This window comes from Neofelis nebulosa, chromosome 2 (assembly GCF_028018385.1).
Source record: "Neofelis nebulosa isolate mNeoNeb1 chromosome 2, mNeoNeb1.pri, whole genome shotgun sequence".
NCBI classification, from domain to species: Eukaryota; Metazoa; Chordata; class Mammalia; order Carnivora; family Felidae; genus Neofelis; species Neofelis nebulosa.
Window position 1 is genome coordinate 92,076,825 of NC_080783.1, and position 22,407 is coordinate 92,099,231.

General features: G+C 34.2%; 1 protein-coding gene across 5 annotated transcripts in view; it reads right to left on the bottom strand.

The window, feature by feature from the left end:
- The window catches only part of SPOPL (speckle type BTB/POZ protein like), a 79,546-nt gene that overhangs the window by 19,531 nt on the left and 37,608 nt on the right, over positions 1 to 22,407 (bottom strand). For 4 of the 5 annotated variants that reach the window (XM_058715419.1, XM_058715420.1, XM_058715416.1 and 1 more), the window contains 6 exons: positions 9,698 to 9,834; positions 9,385 to 9,506; positions 8,732 to 8,883; positions 6,250 to 6,377; positions 668 to 845; positions 532 to 587 (listed from right to left, as the gene is read on the bottom strand). In XM_058715419.1, coding sequence (XP_058571402.1) covers positions 532 to 587; positions 668 to 845; positions 6,250 to 6,377; positions 8,732 to 8,883; positions 9,385 to 9,506; positions 9,698 to 9,775 — 714 coding nt within the window. In that variant the 5' untranslated portion in view covers positions 9,776 to 9,834. The remainder of the gene's footprint in view (positions 1 to 531; positions 588 to 667; positions 846 to 6,249; positions 6,378 to 8,731; positions 8,884 to 9,384; positions 9,507 to 9,697; positions 9,835 to 22,407) is intronic. The other variant, XM_058715421.1, reaches the window with a different exon arrangement.

A 22,407-nucleotide genomic window follows, 5' to 3' on the forward strand; every position in this document is an offset into this window, starting at 1 on the left:
TGAAGGCTCACATGTAATGCAACCAACAAAGAATCAATCTCTGATCTTTAATCTGACTACATTTCAAGATGACAGGTGACAGAGAAACATTTGGGAAAACCAAAGAGGTAACATACTGATTAAATATATAATAACACTACTGTGATTTGTCTTTTTTTTTAAAAATCTTTCTTATTTTAGTGGCATTTTTGTTCTAGAAAAAAAAAAATTCCAAAATCAATGTATAATTTAGAAAAGAGGAATAAACACCTTAAGTAGAGAGATCTCAAATAGCCATGGACCAGAACCACCCTTCTGGATAAAAACTACTCATTTATTTTGCCACTAGATGGACATCAAAATAGTTATTATTTGGAATATTCACCCACATTAGGCTATATCTATTGTTCTACAGAACATACTTTTTCCCTTTCTACTTCTATTTCTGAAATTTTAGTGTAACAATAAGACCATGCACAATTACTTTCAAAATATACATTCCACTATTCTACATTTGTACAAATTAAATATTAGCCTTTAAATGATGTTTACCTTTTTGCTTTCTTCCATTTCATGTTCAAACATTGCATTAAAAACTGGGGATCGAGCTGTAACAACATTAAGCATCATTATTTAATGTACAGATTTATGGAAGAAATGTACAATATTACCCAAAAGTTGAAAGTACCTGCAAGTACAGATTTATGAGCCTTAAATTCTTGTCCTCTCACAAAAAAACTGCAATCTGTAAATCTTGTGTTTTCCCAGAGATTACCTAAATCTTCTGCTAGTCGACATTCAGGCACCTTCAAAGTATTTGTATTAGTATGTCCTGATATATTTACTGAATCTTGGACCACACTCACCTAATAAAAAATGGACAGCAAGAAAAACACTTTTATAAATTAGTATCAGTAATTAGTAAGTCTATACTTAAATTTCTTATCATTAGAATTATTGGGATAATTCAAAATACTGATTAAAAACACTACTTCTTGGGAATTAAATTTAAGGATATAATTTAAAGAACATAGAAAAAAATAGAAACAAATTTGATCATTTTCAAGTAACATTTTATGTAAATAAATGGCTTACTGATTGGTTAGAATGCTTGGTTATTAAAGTAATTAAAAAAACTCCTCAGCAAAATAAAAGTCATAAAATGATATCAAATTGAAACAAGCAGGAGACATTTTTGTGAGGTGAAGCAAGAAATTTCTTTAATTTTTATTTTCTCACTTACACCACAGACCTATCAACATTTAAAGTCTATTACATATGTAATAAACATGGCATCACACTCACAAGGACTTTTTATAGTACTATAAAAGGTTATAAAACTATAGTCTATGATATTCAATTTGGGAAGTATTTTAAGTGTAGTTCCTACATGTTTCAACCCCAGTAAAATTGGTTTAAATATTTAGTAATATTAATTTAAATTGTAAAGTACAAGAATTCCCACAAAAGCAATCACACTTATTAAAATTCATGTAAATCTTTTATAATAATAATCAACAGTACAAATACAATTTAGTTCTATTTGCAGACCTTTTATTTATCTATGAAATAATAAAATTAGTATGATGAAACACTGGTTTTATAAAGATTTCAATATAACATAGATTAAATTTTCTCTCATTAGAGAAGACTATACACTGAATAAAATCCTAAAACACTACTGGTGAAGTCTTGTGCATCACTTTTAAGAAAACGTATGGTACTGGGAGCCTGGCTGGCTCAGTCAGGGGAGCACATGACTCTCGATCTCAGGGTTGTGAGTTCGAGCCCCATGTTGGGTGTTGAGATTACTTAAATAAATAAAACTTTAAAAAAGTATGCTACTAATATTAGAAATTTAATGTTACGTTTAATAAACAAGAAAATACTACTCAACTAGTAATGCAAATATTTCAGAGTAAATGAACCATTACTGTTATATGTTAGTTATCTACTGTTTTAAGGTTCTAAGTTTTGTTGTCATTTGTTATGCAGCAAACTATATTAATTGAAAAACATTTCATAAGGCTTTTATTAAATAATGATAGGCATAAATAAGGACACATACCAATAAAGTAAACTACATAGAAAATGTAAATTGGAAATGGATAAACTAGACCAAACTACTAACATGCTAGTAACACAGCATAATAGTCCAATAAACTATTTAGAGAATATTAAATCTCAGAAGTGCTCCTTCACCCTGATGTATCAAATGGGAATGAATGGATACTTCTAAAGAAAAACTTTATTTTTCTGAGGATAATTTTATCAACGACTTTGTTTTTTTCCAACTGGCATTATTAACCATTTCGAATCATACATATAGAAATCATCTAATCCAATCAACTTATTTTATAAAAAGATTTCAAAGGGAGATCAAAGAAGGTAACTAATGCGTCAATCACACTTCATTCAATACCAAAGGAAGGCTAGACATGTAATTATCAGATTCCTTTTTTTTTTTTTATTCTTGGCACTACACAAATATTTCTTTGGATGCATTTTAAAATCAGTAGTACTACTTTGATGCAGTTATGGCTCAAAAAGGTTCTATTACAACAATCTTGTGAGATGATTTTCTAAATATAGGAACCAAGATATTGTGTAAACAAATAAATCCAGTAATAAAGGTTCTCTATTCTATTAAGTTTTTAATTATTGAAACTGTTTCTAAAATGACTACACATAAGAAAAAAAGCTTCACTAATCCATACCTGATTGCTCTTTTACACCATCCACTATAAAACTTAATGATACTTTAAAAATGTTGGTGTTGATATTGAAGGTTTAGTTAGAGATCAGTTTTTTATCACATAGACAGTATTTCTTTGTTCCTATCAAGCACTACTCTTAAAAATTTGTAAGACAGAAGGAAGTGGATCGGTTCAATTATGTGCATAAAATATGCAGTGGATTTATAAAAATGTTACAACATATTTAATTTAGGAAAGGATTTCTTAAATTCTATTTATTGCTTATTATCCTAACTCAAAAGAATATATTTAATGTAAAAATCTTACAAAAATAAAGTGACAGAAGAAATAAAATGATCAATAATTACAGCCATTTTTATCAGGCATAGACACTGATGTTTTATTTTTATTTTGCATATGTAATCATAATTCAGAGGTTATATTATTGACATACACATCTACATAGCATTATTATGCGTACCACAAATTTAAACTAAGAATTAACATTTCATACTGTAAGGGGTATTCAAGGGACTATTTATACGGCAAATTTAATGACCTAATTAACTGATACAGAACAAATTCTAATGATTATTTTCTTGATGCCTATAATTAAGAAATTGGTAAAATTTTAGCTTTTTTTCTAGCACATATTCAAAAACAGGTAATGAACATTCTTACTGCATGGAACCTAGAGTAAAAAATTCAGAAAAAAGTCTGAGATTCTTTCCTACAGTTAAGTGCTGTTCTTTCAAAATAAAAATGCGAAGGTATAATATTCAAAATTGACAAATACTGCAAAGGAAACACTCATTTGAAAGCTCTTTTTAAAATCTGGTTTCAGCTAAACTGTGAGAATGTAATTCAGACTAAAGATAAACATGTGCAAACTCTAATCAAACATGACTGCCCTGAAAATCTGGATCTCTGATAGTGTGGAATAGAGGTGACTATTATTTCTAGTTTGAAAAAATCTCAATTCTCCAAACTAGTTTTAAAACTAGGAATTTATAATAGTTCACAGTGTATAAATTTTGCCACTCTAATCAACTATCTAACCATTCCTCACACTGGCTCCACAGTGAGAAACTTTTCAATAGTCCAATTTCACATCATCTACTAAAATAGTGGGTCTTAGACTTTTTGACTGTCATAGATAGGCATCCTTTTTAAAAATCTGGGTGACAGAAATAGGGTTGTCAACTTTTCATTTTGCCATAAAAGGGCTTTTTTAAAGATTGAAACCTAATTTCCATCCATTATCACAAGTATTTTAAAACACAAATGATATCTTGGCAACAAAAAAACAGGATGAGAAAAAAGGTGTGTCCTTCTAAATGAATTTAACTTTATGAAAAACTCAATTTATACACACATTCTAACTGTACATGTATAATTTTCTGCAATCAAGAGATGGTATGGGTCTGTATGAGATTATTTAAAATCTGTTGGACTTAAAAAAAAATGAACTAATCTAAGGTTTTCTATTTCTCATACTTATTCCTCAATTCCTGTCTTCTCCATCACTTTGGGAGAGTATGGGCAGAGCTGTTTACACTACTAGAAATATCTACTCTGGCTACTTGATTCACAATATGGAACTTGCAAGATGAGGTTATTTCTTGCAGAAAAAGGGTAGCACCAAACTGCCTTACCTGTCTACAGCACCACTTGCAGGGGAGGGGGAGGAGGCAGTTCTTTAGGTAGGGCAGTGCAATGCTTCCTCCTCTTCTGCAAGCAGTGCTGGAGGTGCTGTAGAAGGAAGGGCATCAATGAGAGGTATGGAAGAAACGGTGGAGCACATGAGGAATGTTCGTGCAAAGTACTTTTTGCCCACCGATGCTAAATACAGTGCCCAGGGTATAAGTCTCCACATCAGTAAAAAAATATCTATTACAGTCTCCAAAACTGAATACGATCAATGCCAACTTAAAATGTAAGGCATGGAAAGTTATGTTTTTTGAAGTTACTAGCATGTGGATAAAAAATATACTTCAAAAGTTATGTATTGAAAAAAGATCTTAATTTCAGCCTTCATTCTGAATTTCTTGGTTGACTAGGTTCCAATATAATATACTTAAGAAAATATCTATAAACATAATTTAAATTCTAAAAAAAAAGGAATATTTTCTTAAAGAGTTTATTTACATAAGATTTAACTGCAGTAAATTTTTGAAATTGGATTGCATAGCTTTTTTTAAGGTCCTTTAAATTAAAAGATTGTACAATTTAAAAAATTAACATGTTGGAATTTAAGATAACTCCTAAAATTCTGAAGAGTCTATATTAAGGATGCTAAAATTTTTAAATAATATAATCTGTATTTGTTTAAGATACTACTCTGAATATATGTCTATTGGCAACAAATGCTTTAGTATTTGTTTTTCAAATTATTTAATGATAAATTCTGCTGAAGACACTTGTGGTATGTGCTTTACCAACCAAATAATTATATTCATAACAAATTTATCCTACAGTTCGTTTAACTTGTCTAAGTGAAAATAAGATGCATTATATTTGCGTTATGTAGTCTCTAGAGCCACATTTCAATTATTTTTCTGACACAGCATAATAACATAAAATTAGTTTATAATGCTGCCATGAAATTTTATACATTTTCTACAAAGAAATTAAAGCTAACTTAATAACAGTTAAGTAACTTATCATGCTTCTAATACATTCATTGATCTAAAATAACTTATTAACATATATCTAACACTGAATTTACTTGATCATAACCTTTCAATTAAGTTTTCCTATGAAAATTATCAACTACCTTAAACATTTTGATAAACTATGTTACTGATGTATATTCTCTATAAACTGTATTGGTAGATAATATAATCCTTGAAGTCATTCCAAAGAATAATCTCAACAATTTGTACAGACAAGAGTAAATTCCAGCCTCAAATTAAAACAAATCATTACTGTAAATTATTGGCAGGGCTATGTTCATAACTGTTAAAATATGACACTTTATGAAAATAAATAAATCTCACAAGTTTGTCAACAGACATGGGTATATCTTAAAAATTTGGGATGCTATTGCTTATAATGCCAACATCTATTTAATTAAATGAACCCAACTGTATAAATATCAAGCTTCTCAATCTTTTCAGGCACTTTCATTATGTATGGATGTACATATTTCAGTCTGTATTCAAACTGATAAGCTACTAATCATGTTTAATATGGTCAACCTGAATATGACAAAAAATAGTGATTACCTATTTCAGAATGAAGAAGATACTTAGAAATTTTCATATAAAGATATACACATCCATAGTCTTTCTAGAAGGAAGAAGTACTTAGTATGTGGTAGTATAACTACCATATATAATTTATAGCTGTAGACATGACCGATTCTTTTCAGAATGGGCTACTCACTATATTGAAGACAATCTAGTCTTACTGGTAAAACATCTACAAATGAAACCTTATCAATTACACTGATTACTGAATTTTAAAAGTATTCGCAATAAAAAAAAAAGTATGCCAATATTGTTCTAGCTTATATTTTTGCTTTATCATTAAATATAACTTTGGAGTTCCTTGAAATAAAAAACGTACCCACCTCACAAAATAATGTAAGCTTGTCATCTGGTAAAAGACCATTAGCTTCATCAAGCAAAAAATCCCTTCGAATGAATTTTTTAAAACCCCAGTCTTTCCCTTGTACAAATCGATATGCTCTTTGGCTTTCTGGTGGAAAACAGAACAGAAGTTTAAACAAAAGAATCATCTAAGAATGTTAATGACAACACAGTTAAATGAATGTACAAAAATAAAACTTGGCCAATACATTCATTATAAAAATTATAGATATGTGTGTTCATAAAATGTCACAAGATTTACATCAGGTAGGACCAGATTGGTTCATAGCACTACTCAGATTTTGGCCATTATCAGTGAGCTCACTTTCAGATTTCTCGATCTCTAAAGCAGAAGAAAAGCCAGATCAAATCTCTTGGAGAAGGAAGAGATCTCTCTAACAATGCAGGCTCTTTAATGATGAAAAAGGATCAAAATACACTGGCATAGTCATATTCCTTCTCCTCAGAACCTGATAAGAAAACATAGCTCTCATTTCTTGTTTCTCCCTTTAAAAATGGATGCTCTAAATCACAACGGCATCCTTTAACTTTCCTGGGGCATCTATCCCACCAGGGAAATCCATTAACTGGTAAAAAGAAGCTAAATAAAGTCTCTTATCACCCTAGATCTTCGGACATAATCTCTTCATCCCTAAAAACAACTTTCATAAAAGTCTAAAAGATGGTTTTAGTATAATCTGTAAATGCCTTAATAATGTCAGAGGTAAATGTTTCAAATGTCTAACATACTGGAGAACTGTATATTAAAAAATAAACAAGATCTCTACAGAAAGTATTCACAATCTGTTATACAAAGAATTAACTGGAGGTGAAAAACCAAAAATAAATTTAATTGAAAGACTCCATGTTACAGGCTGAATGTTTGTTTGTATCTCCTCAAAATTCTTACATTCAAATCCTATCCCCCAATGTGATGGTATTAAGAGGTCAGTGAGGGGCGCCTGGGTGGCTCAGTTTGTTGAGCATTCGACTTCAGCTCAGGTCATGATCTCACCGTCTGTGAGTTGGAGCCCCACATCAGGCTCTGTGTTGACAGCTCAGAGCCTGGAGCCTGCTTCAGATTCTGTGTCTCCCTCTCTCGCTACCCCACCCCTGCTCACACTCTCTCTCTCTTCCTCAAAAATAAACATTTAAAACAATTAAAAAAAAAAAAAAAAGAGACTGGAATTAGAGGAGTTCATAAAGGTGGAGCCCTTATGAATGTGATTAGTGCTTTATAAAAGACACTCCACAAAGCTCCCTAGCTCAATCCGCCATGTGAAGATGCAGCGAGAGAAATCAGTAGTCTACAATCCAGAAGAGGGCCTTCACCAGAACCTGGCCATGCTGGTACTTTGATCTTGTACACTCAGCCTTCATAAGCCAGCCAATCTACAGCACTTTGTTACAGCAACCTAAACTGAGACACTCCACTACTGTAAATGTCAGACACCATGAAAATATATGTGAAACTATGTTATTAATTCAGCAAAAGATAATTTTTAAAAGTGTATTTTAAAAGTTTTTTTTTTTTTTTTTGGAATGACATTACTTGATTCTGTGATTCACTTCTAGAAATCACTTAAAATTTAATGTGGCAGTTCATGATATATTTTCTTACTATGCACATTGTATATTTCCTACAATGCTCTTCTTTATGAAGCTCCAGACCACATGGTTTCAGTTGGCTATATATGTGAAGCTTGAGATGAATTAAATAGATCTGGAGACTAAGAAAAACTGATTTCCTTTTGGTCAGTGTTTAGTCCACCGCTTAAAAAAATTCTAGTGACAAAATATCAGAACATTCAATCTCCTTTCGCACTGTTCCTCAGATTTTATTATCTGGTAAAAACAGCAAGGGAGAAATATTTCCTGAGCACCGATTATATTTGCCAGAAATTGAACCAGGCACCTTGCCCTAAAAGCAACAATTTTTCTAAGTGACAAGTAAATATCGTTTTAGGACAAGAAAAAGTAAAATTTTAATATTATTTTTAACAAATTGTACATGTCTTATGAAGTCTAAGATTTAGTAAAACAACCATAACTACACTGGCATTTAAAATTAAGTGGCCATGGGGCGCCTGGGTGGCGCAGTCGGTTAAGCGTCCGACTTCAGCCAGGTCACGATCTCGCGGTCCGTGAGTTCGAGCCCCGCGTCGGGCTCTGGGCTGATGGCTCGGAGCCTGGAGCCTGTTTCCGATTCTGTGTCTCCCTCTCTCTCTGCCCCTCCCCCGTTCATGCTCTGTCTCTGTCTGTCCCAAAAATAAATAAAAAACATTAAAAAAAAAAAAATTTAAAAAAAATAAAATAAAATAAAATAAAATAAAATAAAATTAAGTGGCCACATTACATGTTTTAGGTTAAGCAGATTTCAGTGGGGAAAAATATCCTTTCCAGGGAAAAGTATGTAAGTTAACATGTAGTTACTCAGAGACTTCTTTATCCCAAATCACTTACCCATTGCTTTTGTTTCTTCCCTTTTAGCGTTTAGAAGGGAAAATTTGAATTTTGCTCGAACTTCACTTTTTGGGCAGCTGACTAAAAGCAAATATAAGGACAAGTAGTCTTTACTTTCATCATCTAATCCCTTTGGGTTTACCCTCAGGCACCTAAAACAAAACAATAGGCTCATATGGAGGAATATAAAACGCAAAACTCAAAAGAGAGAGGCAATACTGAAATTCGTTGTCAGATAATATCACAAACAACACTCCCATCAATATCCCCAGTTCTTTATAATTCTCTATACTTTTAGGAACTTACAAATCTAGTATAAAATTAGACTAATGTCCATGAAGAAACAATAACAGAGGTGCCTGGGTGGACCAGTCGGTTAAGCATCCGACTTCAGCTCAGGTCATGATCTCACAGTTCGTGAGTTTGAGATGCACGTTGGGCTCTGTGCTGACAGCTCAGAGCCTGGAGCCTGCTTCTGATTCTGTGTCTCCCTCTCTCTCTCTGCTCCTCCCCTGCTTACACTCTGTCTCTTTCTCTCTCAAAAACAAACATTAAAAAAACAAACAAACAAACAAACAAAAAAAAACAGTAACAACCAAACTATAAAGTAGATTAAAATAACATCAAAACAAAATTCAAAACAAAAATCTTACCATTTCATTTTGTCACTGGGGCTAGATGAGAATGTTGAACTTTTTAACACTTCACCCATTTCCTCTCGACAAAAGCTGAAGTTATTAATGGTCCACATGTAGGAAAATTTTACTACTTTAACCTAAGAGATTCAGAAAACTACTTTTACAATGATGACTTATATGCTTTTAGCTTATCACATGTTAAACATCCCATGACTCACTTTTCTTAATACTTGGAATAACTATGACAAAGTGCTTTACAATATTCTCAAAATGCTATAACATTTTTAAGTGACATAACATAAAGTAAGGCATTTTTAACAGCATGTACCTGTGTATAACACCAGCTTTCTGCTATAGGACCAGTAGACATATCTCCAGGGAGAGGTGGGGTAGGTTCCCGGGACATTGCCACTTTATTGCAGTCTTCCAAGATTTATGCAATATCCCACACAGATGAATACTTTACTACAAAGAAAAGAAGTTTCACTGCTGATGAAAAAGTTTGGATCAAGAGAGTACTTCAACAATCATAAAACAATTACTTTCTCAAATTTGATTATGAGGGAACATGCAAGGATTTCATTATTTCAATAATTAAAAAAAAATCATAACCCTTTGGGACATATAACACTTAAAATCTAAACAAACAGAATGCTTATAGATAAGACATTATTTTATAAAGGTATATTTATCAAAATACCACAAATCAATAAATAACCTACATATACACATAAAATCACAAAATAACATGGAAGCTTACCGGCAACAATTACAATTTAAGCCTTGAACGAGGCAGGGGTTAGACCTCCAAGCAGTCTAAAATCCACCTATATGACTCCCCAAAACTTAACTACTCATGGCCTAATGTTTACCAGAACACTTACCAATAACATGTTGATTAACACATATTTTGTATATGTGTTTTATACTGTATTCTTCTAATAAATTAAGCCAGAGAAAATGTTATTAAGAAAATCATAAGAGAAAATACATTTACTGTACTATATTAATCAAAGAAGAATCTGCAAGTAAGTGGACAGTTTAAACCCATGTTTTTCAAGGGTCAACTTTAATATCTGATTCACCTTTCTTCATCTTTTCATTGATATATTCACAAAAATCTAAAGGGTTGCAAAGTTAGAACAGTCCTGAAAACTACAAATATTAGTCACTCATCTGTCAAAGTTTTGGCCAACTAAAACAAAGAATGAGAACTCAGAGGCAATGCTGTATTAAGAAGAATTACACAGATTTCCACAGAAGTCCACCTATATCTCAGACTAACAGGTGTCTCTGTTAATATTTTGTTCCTATCAGAGTGCCCCCTACTACATAATATGTACCTTATCATAAAATTTCTTCCTCGTTAGCTGTTCTCATACTACATTCACTTGGGCATATAATTAATTCAGCATAACTTGGCCAGGACATTAGTAACTGGTGAGTGATACTTTGCAACTTGGAAGGTCTATAAAAGAACGAGGAGAAACCCAAGAGCTACATAGGTAGTATAGTTTGCAGGGGTGTGGGTGAGGATGTTTGAAGCTTACATTCAAACATAGGAACACCATCCAGAATTCAAAAGGAAATATTTGTTTTGTGTCTACAACCAATGTAACAATAGTATGAAACAAGAAAACAAAGACTGAAGAAAACTATGGGAAAGATGCACAGAAACAAAAAGACCTACAAAAGGTATGAAAAAATGTAGACGTACAAATGAAGAAGTATGTTATAAATTTGCACCAGAAATAAACAATGAAAATACAAAACTACCACTGAGATATACTGCTGTGAAATTCAAAGTGAGAAAAAAATGTTATAAGTATACATGTGTTCCTTTAAAGGAACAAAAATCAAGATGGCCCTATTTTTCTCCACATTGTTAAATGTCTGAAAGTAACAGGAAAATTACTAAAGAGTTCTAAGTGAAAAAGAGCTGTAGCACAAGGACTCTACATTCTATCATGTTTTTATTCACGTTTAGAGCAGCAAAAATTCATTTCCAGATGTGTGAAATATGTAAACCACCTCCATAGCTATTTGGTGAAGGAATGAATTCACTCAAGTTATTTTTCTGCCAAAGACAGATGAATTAAAAGTAAAAAAAGAAAAAAAAAACCTCCACTATGATGCTAAGTTCTGATTTTTAAACCTCTGAACATGTACAACAAATCTATGTTTTAAAACTGTAGAGACATGCAAAAAAAGCTTTTAGAACACTGTAACAAAATAAGTGAATAAAATATTAAGTAAAATTATGAAATAATTGGAAATCTATATATGAAAGGGTGACATTCATCTGACCCTCAGATTAAGAAACAGCTAATTCAAATGAAAAGTCAGGTTTGTGGGGGGAAAAAAACTACCAACTTAAATGACTCAAAGTTTAGTTTAAAAGGAAAAAAACCTGACAGATAAATTGTAATTCATTCATCCACTGGTAACTACTATTTATAATATGCTCTTCAAGCACAGGAAACATGTTGGGGCAAAAACATAAACTAATAAATAAATAAGACAATAAATTATAGTAAATGAAACTAAAAGGAAACAAAGAAACAGGAAAAGTAATTGTTATGCAACAGCTGAAAATTCTTCAATTAGGTACTGAGAAAATCAGTTAAGTCGGCTCTGAAGGGTAGATATTTGAGTTGAGAACTAAAAGATAAAAAACAGCTGAGACACATCAAGGAAAGGTGTCTATCAGAGAGTAGAAAGAACAGCCAACGCCAAGGCCCTAGTTCAGCAAAGAATTTGATCAAATTTCAGGAAAAGGAAGGAGTCCAATGTGGTTGATGTCACTGATGGATTTTTCAGCATAATTTAGACAGTAAGATCAGAATTAGAGTGAAAATACTTCAAATGGAACAGTTTTAAAATTAATCCTTTATGATTAGACTGTTTATGTAATTTCTCTTAAAAAATTTTTTTTGAATGTTTATTTTTGTGAGAGAGACACACCATGAGTGGGGGAGGGGGAGGCAGAGGAGGTGGGGGAGAGAAGGGGGGAGGGAGGGAGAGAGAGAGAGAGGGAGGGAGGGAGTCCGAAGCAGGCTTCAGGCTCCGAACTGTCAGCACAGAGCCGGACTCAGAACTTGAACTCAAGTACAGTGAGATCATGCCCCCTGAGCCGAAGTAGGCATGACCTGAGCCGAAGTCATATGCTTAACCGACTGAGCCACCCAGGCACCCCTGTAATTTCCTTTTTAAATTATGGCATTTATAATAACACACTCACCCAAATGTATTTATATTTATGTAAGTTCCTCACATACAAGAAGTTCTTATCATGTGATGTACCTGCAGGACAGCACAATGGGAGAATCAGCAAGGTAGGCAGGCAAGAAAGTGAGAATAATAACACTAGGAATACTCTACCAGGAGTATTTAAAAGTTATTAGTATTAAAGGAGAGGTGTGAAAACCAAGTGGATGTTCCTTAACTAAACAAGCAAAAATAGAATAGAGATGAATGATGGCAGAAGAATGCCTCAAAGAAAAGGGAATATATAATTTAAGAGCATTGCCCATTGTCACTTCAACAAGAATTACTCATTTCTGATAAAAATCAGATACTCCCCTTAGGTACCTCCAAGTTGTTACCTTCAATTGCTTTTACAAACCACAAATGGTTATTTTTATTTGAAAACAGAACAGCAAACAGGCAATCATAACAAGATCACTAACAGAACACTATCATTTTAAAGATATTAGTTCTCCTTACATACTTAAGAGCATTTATTAAGGTATAATTTACATATCACAAAATTCACCCATTACAGATGAATGATTTTTAGTGAATTTATACAGCTGTGCACTCATCAATATAAAACAGTTTTAGAATTCACCCATCATCCCAAGAGATCCTTCCTACCCCCAAATTTAGGCAATCTGTTTTCTACAGTTAGACTTTACCTAGATACCTAAATACAATTGTACAATATGTAGTTCTAGTTGACTTCTGCTTTTTTTCTCTGAATATGTGTTACAGTTTCCTGCTTCCTGTCTCGTAATTTTTGGCTGAAAGCTGGACATTTTGATTAATACACTGTAGCAACTCTGGATTCTGAATTGAGTTACTGTGGGTTGTTGTTGTTGTTTTTAGTAACTTGCCTGGACTCAACTGCAGTGTCTGTTGCCACCATACTGTCTGGATGCTGATGTCCCTGCTTGGCTTTTTCTTCTTCTTCTCTTTGCCTGGTTAAGCAAACCTTGCAGATTGCCCCCTTCCTTCACACTGAGTTTGCTAGTTTTCACTGACAAAACCACAGGTTCCCTGCTCCCTGCCCAAAATCAAATCACCTGATCTGGCAGCCAAGCTGCTGTTTTCCTGGCAGGCCCCAGACTGATAAAACTATCACTTTTGCCTACTGGGCTAGGAGTGGAAATAGAAGCAGAAAGTGGAGCTGGATGTTTCTCTTAAACAAATTCATAGTTAGTAAATGTACTAAAAATGTACTGAAAAAATTATCAGACTTACCTATTAGAAATATGGGAAAGGGCCCTGTCCTAGTTAATAGCTTTTGCCAGTTGGTTCTGAAGTGAGCTGATAAACCTTTATGAACAATTTCAAAAACATAAACCAAGAAAAGTATTTGCATTCCAGGATAGCACATGAGGGGTTAATTTCCCTATGACATAAGAAATTCCTGAAAATTAGAAAAAGTCAAGAATACTAATAATTCACAGAAAAAGAACTTTACTCATGACTGAAGAAATACAAATTAAAAGAAAATTAAGAAGTCATTTTGTAACCTATCAGACTGGCAAAAACAATCCAAAAAATTGTGACAATATAAGGACAGGCACTCTCATACGTTTCTAGTGGGAATATAAATTATAAAGTTGTTTTAATAATCTCCCTTCTCATTTTTTATGGTGAAATTCCTGGAAAAGAAGAGAAGGAAATAATGCTAATAAGCCACTAATTCTGTAAGTTTGAAAATACCTATAGCATTACTTGATGACCAAGAAAACAATTTATACCATTTCTGGTGGCTAAGAAAAAATTTAACCTCATTTGTAATCAATAAAATACAAAAAGAACACATATAATTTTTTACTTATAGTATGGTCAAAGATTATTTAAATCATTAATCTCTACCACCAGCAAAACTGCAGAGATGCAGACATTACTGATAAGCCTGTTTGTGAAACAATTTTACCATTAATATCAAAAGAAATTCTTTATCAGATTCAGCCTAGAAATTTTATCACAATATTACAACTGTGGAGAAAGAGAATTAAGTATTAACACAGTATGTTTCTATGATTTACATGGAGAAGTATGAAACTATTAAGAGTATTAAATTTTCTTAATGACAGGAAAGTATTCAAGATCTGTAGGATGTGTATGTACACAAAATTTTTAATAATACATTTAATAATATATAATTTTATATACCTATGAAAATATGCCTAAAAGGATCTCACTTTTATAAATATAAGTAGCATATAGAGTTAATACACATGCACGAAGAAAAACAGATTGGCACATAGATGCACTTAATCGTACCTTATCAGTATAATGTCAACACTGATAAGGTGTACACCTAAATATTAATAGAGTCTATGTCTAGGTGGTGAGATTTTTATATTAAAAAAATTTAAGTCATATTTTTAAAAATAGAAAATACAATTGTTTGCATACCATACAAACCCACAGAAAACATGTGTGTGAGTATATGTATCACTTTCCAAGTAGTAGAGATTGAGAAATGTTCCAAGAAGATGGTAGGTCAAAGAAAATTTTAATGTAACCTTTAATGTTTAAATTTTCATAAGAAGATCAACTAATTTAATATTAATAAAATACATAAATAGGGGTGCCTGGGTGGCTCGGTCGGTTGAGCATCCAACTTTGGCTCAGGTCATGATCTCAACGGCTCATGAGTTCATCATGCCTGGCGTCTGGCTCTGTGCTGACAGCTCACAGCCTGGAGCCTGCTTCAGATTCTGTGTCTCCCTCTCTCTCTGCCTCTCCTCTGCATGCATTTGGTCTTTCTCTCAAAAATAAAAAAACAAAAAAAAAAATTTTTTTTAAAAAGCAACATAAATACATTTAAAAAACCAGAAGAGTAAAAGAAAGTTCTTTAATGCCTCTTCAAGAGTTATTACTCTCTTCGAGCCAAAGCATAAGAGACTGTTAAAAACTGAGAACAAACTGAGGGTTGATGGGGGGTGGGAGGGAGGGTAGGGTGGGCGATGGGTATTGAGGAGGGCACCTTTTGGGATGAGCACTGGGTGTTGTATGGAAACCAATTTGACAGTAAATTTCATATATTAAAAAAAAAAAAAAAGAGTTATTACCCTCTTCAAGTGTACTCACAGCATAATTCATATATAAACGCCAACTAGAGGTACCTGGGTGGCTCAGTTGGTTAAGCGACCAACTCTGATTTCAGCTCAGGTCATGATCTTGCAGTTAGTGAGACTGAGCTCTGTGACAGGCTCTGTGCTGACAGCATGAAGCCTGTTTGGGATTCTGTCTCTCCCTTACTGTCTCTGCCCCTCCCCCACTCACGCACACATATGTACTCTCTCTCAAAATAAACATTTAAAGAAAGCCAACTAAATAAAAGGCTACAAAGATTTTTGCTTTTTTTCCCAAACTACTCCTATAAATGATACAGTCATGGAATGGGGTATGAGAATGCTGGTGAGCAGGCTGTATTTGTGAGTCCTTACAAGACATCATGTACCTTGCGAAAATGACCAGATAGGTTAGAAAGATTACTTTAAAGATTGTAGATAATCAGAAAATGGTTGAAACCTGGAGCCAGTCTATACTCTTTCTATGGAATCAGCTACCCCTTCTGAGTTTAGAGAGCTGAAACAGCTCATACCTATTTGGTCCAGCTCTCATTTTATAGCTGAGGAGCAAGGCAAGAAAAATGGACTAGAGAAATAAACTAAGTTTATACTGTTAGATGAATAGTAGAAGATATAAAAAGATCTCCCAATATCCATTTCATTGCTCTTTCCTGTATTCTATTTTTAGTTCTCAAACAAACAAACAAACAAACAAAAAACCAAAAAAAACAAACAAACAAAAAAACCCCACAGTAGACTATCAACTACATCTGGGACATTCAGGACATCCTAATCTTGTTATTGCAGAAATGCTTACAGGAAGAGAGAGCAAAACTAAAATAAGTACTAAAGAATAGTCCAAGATAATCAACACACATTAGTAAATACATAAAAGTTTCTTCCACATTACATACATGCTTTTCAAAATTTTTACTGTAAAACTTATAGCATAAGTTTTACTTATTAAAGGAAATTAAGTACAGGAGTTAAGATGGCAGAGTAGCAAGAGAACCCTATGCTTGCTTTGTCTCCTGAACACAGCTAGATAAGTATCAAGTCATTCCGAACACTCAGAAAATTGATCTAGGTGCTAAGAGGAAAAAAAAACTGCACAACTAGAGGGAGAAAAGAAGCCAAATTGTGGAAGGTAGCGGGGGAGGAGACATGATTTTTGGGAGTGGGAAAGAATTACCAGTGCTGCGAGGTAAGTGAGCCCTGATCAGGAAGAAAGGAGAGAAAAAGAGAGAGGGAGAGCAGGGAGCAGGGCACTGTACAAGAAAAACTTCCCCAAAACCACGGACAGGGAAAACAAGAGGAGCTAATTATCACAATACAAGGAGTGGAGCTTAAAGTCTGAAGTTTTAGAAGTTATGCCATCAATGGGTAGAGTGTGGTGTTTGTAGAGGTGTTCCTGTGGAGGAAGGCAGAGGCCCAGGAGCAGATAGCATGGTCTGAGAATTCCCTGGGTCATACTAGGTGAGACAGTTCCCTTTCTTGGAGTGCGTTTTGGAGAGGTGGCACTGCCTCTCCAGGGACAAAAGCCAGCAGGCACCATTGAGCTACCCCATTCATTAGCTAGGTACAGAGGCACCTGCTGATCGCAGCTAACCTGGACACTGGCTTTTTGCTGAGCTTTTACTGTAAGCTCCAAGCCCCTGCACGTTCATGTGACTGCCCTTCTGGGACAACCCTTCTGGGACAACCCAGCACCAGCCACAGTGTGGCAACATCCTCCCCTAGATGATCAACAGCAGTCTGTAAGGTTTGGAGTTTTGAAACCCAGCCAACGTCCCTGGGATAAAACACAGGAGGACTGCACTGCAGGTACGCAGAGGGCTCAGACACAGTGTGAAGAGAGGGATCTGAGGGATGCCTAGGACAAGCAAGGAAAGGAGAGATTGTTCGTTCTTCTCTGAGGGCTTCCTGAACAGTGGCAGGCATGAAATCCCCTCTCTGGGGATGAGAGATCTGGCTAACGCCATTTTTATCCCCTGCCATCAGCAGGGATGGACTTCAGTGAGCAGCACAGTGCCACAGCGGATGTTTTGGTGTCATACACCAAGCCCCGCCCCACTGCGCTCTGCAGGTGTTTCTGAACTAGGGCAAGTGTACCTGAGGGTCAGAGCAGCAACAGGCCCCTCCCCACAGAAGACCAGCACAAACCTCCAATGGACCAAGTCTAGTGACCATACTGTGCTGCAAAGCTTCAGCTCTAGGGGAAAAAGGATCTAGCCTATTTTAACAAGCAGACCATAACACACCAAGTTAAAACTCACCAAATACTAGACAAGGTCCAAATACTTCCCACTGCAGGCAAGGAGAAACTCTGTAGAAGACTGACCTGAGGGAAAGAGCAGCCAAAACACAGCAGCAGAGTGTACACAGCATATACCAGAAACACTTCCTAAAGTGCCAGGCCCTGAACAGCATATGACTTAATATAGCCATTACTCTCAGAAGCAGGAAACATAACAGCCTTTTCTAACACACAGAAGACAGAGGCCTAGGATGAATGCCAAGACAGAGGAACTCATCCCAAAAGAAAGAAAAACAGATCGTGGCCAGAAATCTAATCAAAACAGATATAAGTAATATGCCTGAACCAGAATATAAAACAATTGTTAAGGATACTAGCTGAGCTTGAGAAAAGCATAGAAAACACTATGGAGCCACTTACCACAGAGATAAAAGACCTAAAAACTAGTCAGAATGAAATAAAAACATTCTCTGAGATGTAAAACTGACTGGATGTAATGACCACAAAGACGGAGGAAGCAGCAGAACGAATAAGTGATACAGAAGATAAAATTATGGAAAATAATGAAGCTGGAAAGAAGAGGGAAAGCAAAATAATGGATCACAAATATAGACTTAGGGAACTCAGCGACTCCATAAAGTGTACTAACATTCAAATCATAGGAGTCCCAGGAGAATAGAGAGAAAAAGGGGCAGGCAGAAGGCTTATTTGAGCTACTTAGAGCTGAAAACTTCCCTTAATCTGGGGAAGGAAAGAGACACCAAATCCAAGAGGCACTGAGAATTCCCATTAAAAGCAACAAAAGCAGACCAAAACCAAGACATATGGTAGTAAAATCTGCAAGATACAGAGATAAGGAAATAATCCTGAAAGCAGCAAGGGAAAAGAAATCCCCATCTACAAGGGAAGACAAATAAGGTTAGCAGCAGATCTCTCCACAGAAACATAGCAGGGCCAGAAGGGAGTGGCATAATATATTCAACATGCTGAATGGGAAACATATACAGCTAAGAATACTTTTTCAGCAAGTAGGAGAGATAAAGAGTTTCCCCAAAAAACAAAAACTAAAGGAGCTCATAACTACTAAATTAGCCTTGCAAGAAATATTAAAGGGGATTTTTTTTTCCGGGAGGGAGGGGGGAAGCAAAAAAAGATAGCAAGGAACAGAGAAAATCTCCAGAACCACTGATTTTACAGGTAATACAATGGCACTAAATTCAATGGAACTAAATTCACTAAATATCAATGGACTAAATGCTCCAATCAAAAGACAAAGGGTATCAAAATGGCTAAAAAAACGAACCCATCTATATGGCACCTATAAGAGCATTTTAAACCTAAAGACACCTGCAGGTTGGAAGAGACAGGATGGAGAAACATCTATCATGCAAATGGATGTCAAAAGAAAGCCAGAGTAGCCATACTTCTTTCAAACTAGATTTTAAACCAAAGAATGTAACAAGAGAAGAAGGGTACTATATCAAAATAAACATGTCTATCCAACAAAGAAGATCTAGCAATTGTAAATATTTACACCCCAACTTGGAAGTATTTAAATATATAAATCAGTTAATAACAAACATAAAAAAGCTTATTGATAATAATAATAGTAGGAGTCTCTAACATCCCACTTACAACAATAGATCATCTAAGCAAAAAATCAACAGGTAAACAATGGCTTGACAGACATTGGACCAAATGGACTTAACAGACATATTCAGAACTGTCATCCTAAAGGAGAATACACATTCTTTCCAAGTATACACATGGAACATTCTCCAGAACTGATCACAGACTGGATCAGAAATCAGGCTTCAACAAGTACAAAAAGATTGAAATCATACCACACATATTTTCAGATCAAAACACTATGAAACTTGAAGTCAACCACAAGAAAAAATTTGGAAAGACCACCAATACATGGAGATTAAACAACATCCTACTAAAGAATGAATGTATTAATCAGGAAGTTAAAGAAGAAATAAAGAAATACATGGAAGCAAATGAAAATAAAAACGTGACAGTCTAAAACCTTTGGGATGTGACCAAAGTGGTCAAAAAAAGGAAGCACATAGCAATATAGGCCTACCTCAAGAAGCAAGAAAGTCTCAAATATACAACCTAACCTTATACCTAAAGGAGGTAGAAAAGGAACATCAAATAAAGCCTAAAGCCAGCAGAAGAAGGGATATAATAAAGATCAGAGCAGAAATAAATGATATAGAAACAACAACAAAAAAGACCAGTAAAACAGGTCAACAAAACTAAGAGCTGGTGGTTCTTTGAAAGAACAAAATTGATAAACCCCGAGCCAGACCTATCAAAAAGAAAAGAGAAAGGACCCTAATAAATATGGAAAAAATAAATAAAAATGAAAGTGGAGAGATCACAACCAACACACAGAAACACAATTATAAAAGAATATTATGAAAAATTGGATGCCAACAAACTGTGCAATTTGGAAGAAATGACCAAATTCCTAGAAACTCACAAACTACCCAAACTGAAACAGAAAGAAATAGAAAATCTGAACAGATAAATAAACAGCATAGAAAACAAAAAAACCGTCACAACAAACAAAACGCCAGGGCCAGATGTCTTCCCAGGGGAATTCTACCAGACATTTAAAGAAGAATTAATACCTATCCTTCTCAAACTGTTCCAAAAAATAAAAATGGAAGGAAAACTTCCAAACTCATTCTATGTGGTCAGCATTACCTTGAACCAAAGAACTGCTAGAACAAAGTAGGATATAAAATCAACGTACAGAAAACCATTGCATTTCTATAAATCAATAATGAAGCAGCAGAAAGAGAAATCAAGGAACTGATCCCTTTTACAGTTGTACGAAAAACCATAAGGTATGTAGGAATAAACCTAATCAAAGAGGTGAAAGATCTGTAATCTGAAAACTACAAAACATTTATGAAAGAAACTGAAGATGACACAAAGAATGGAAAAACATTCCATGCTCATGGATTGGAAGAACAAGTATTGCTAATGTCTATACTCCCAAGCAATCTACATATTTAATGCAATCTTTATCAAAATATCAACAGCATTTTTTGCAGAGCTAGAACAATCAAAGTTTGTATGGAACCACAAAAGACCCCAAATAGCCAAAGCAATCTTGAAATGGAAAAGCAATGCTGGAGGCATCACCATTTGGGACTTTAAGCTCTATTACAAAGCTGCAGTCATCAAGACAATATGGTACTGAACACAAAATTATTCATTTCGTGTTCATAAAAAGTAAGGAAGTACTGATATATACTACAACATGGATGAACCACAAATACCATGCTAAGTGCAAAAAGCCAGACACAAAAGGCCACACACACTGTATGATTCCATTTATGTAAAATATCCAAAATAGGCAAATATATACAGACAGAAAGCAGAGTAGTGGTTGCCAGGGCTGGAGGGAGGGGGGACTGGGGAGTTCAGTACTCAGTGGGTATTACTTTCCTTCTGAAGTAATAAAAGTTCTGGAACCAGTCAGTGGTGATAGTTGCAAACCATCACGAATGTACTAAACACCAATGAACTATATACTTCAAAACTTAAAACACTGAGTTTTATATTATCTGAATTTTACCTCATTAAAAAAAATATGCAACACATGTCCATATCCACATATACATACTTCTTTTTGATTAAAAAGTAAATAATTATAAAATTTCTTCTATAACTGCTGAGTCTAAACTAGCCATTATTAGATAATAAAATACTAAACAGATTGTTTTTAATGATTCTTAAAAGAAAAAGGTTTTTATTTTTTTTAAGAATTGTCTTCAATTAGGCAGTATTCCTAGTGTGTTAGCTATCAAGTTTCCACCAATGAAATAAATAAATTAAACAGCAAAGTAGAGTTGTTCTTTTTTAAAAAAAATCACTGAAGAATATTATCAAAATTCTATTCAGTTATAAAATGTGACTACCGTGTTAATAAGATGCCACTTTGTGATATTAATCATCTAGCATTTTAATTAATTCTTCAACAAAATGTAAATCATTCAACTGTCAAATACTACCTATCTATGCTAAAAGTTATCTGAGCTGCTTCATGAAGTTATAACTGAAAATACTGTCTGAAATGGCCGAAGCTATTTTATTATTTTTAAAAAATTTTTTAGACGGGCAAGGAGCAGAGAGAGAGGAAGAGAATCTTAAGCAGGCCCCACGCTCAGCTCAATCTCAGGGTCCTGAGACCATGACCTGAGCCCAAATCAAGAGCTGGATGCCTAAACTGACTGAGCCACCCAGATGCCCCCAAAGCAATTTTATATATATGATGATTATGATTACAAAATGAAAGGAGATGAGCTAATATATAACAATATACCGTGTTCAACAATTTAGCTAAAACTATCAGGAAGAATAATTACAGTAATAAATATTCATAAAAATGATAAACTAACAATACATGTTTCATAAATTTCTTAAATCTCTTTGAATTAAGCATAT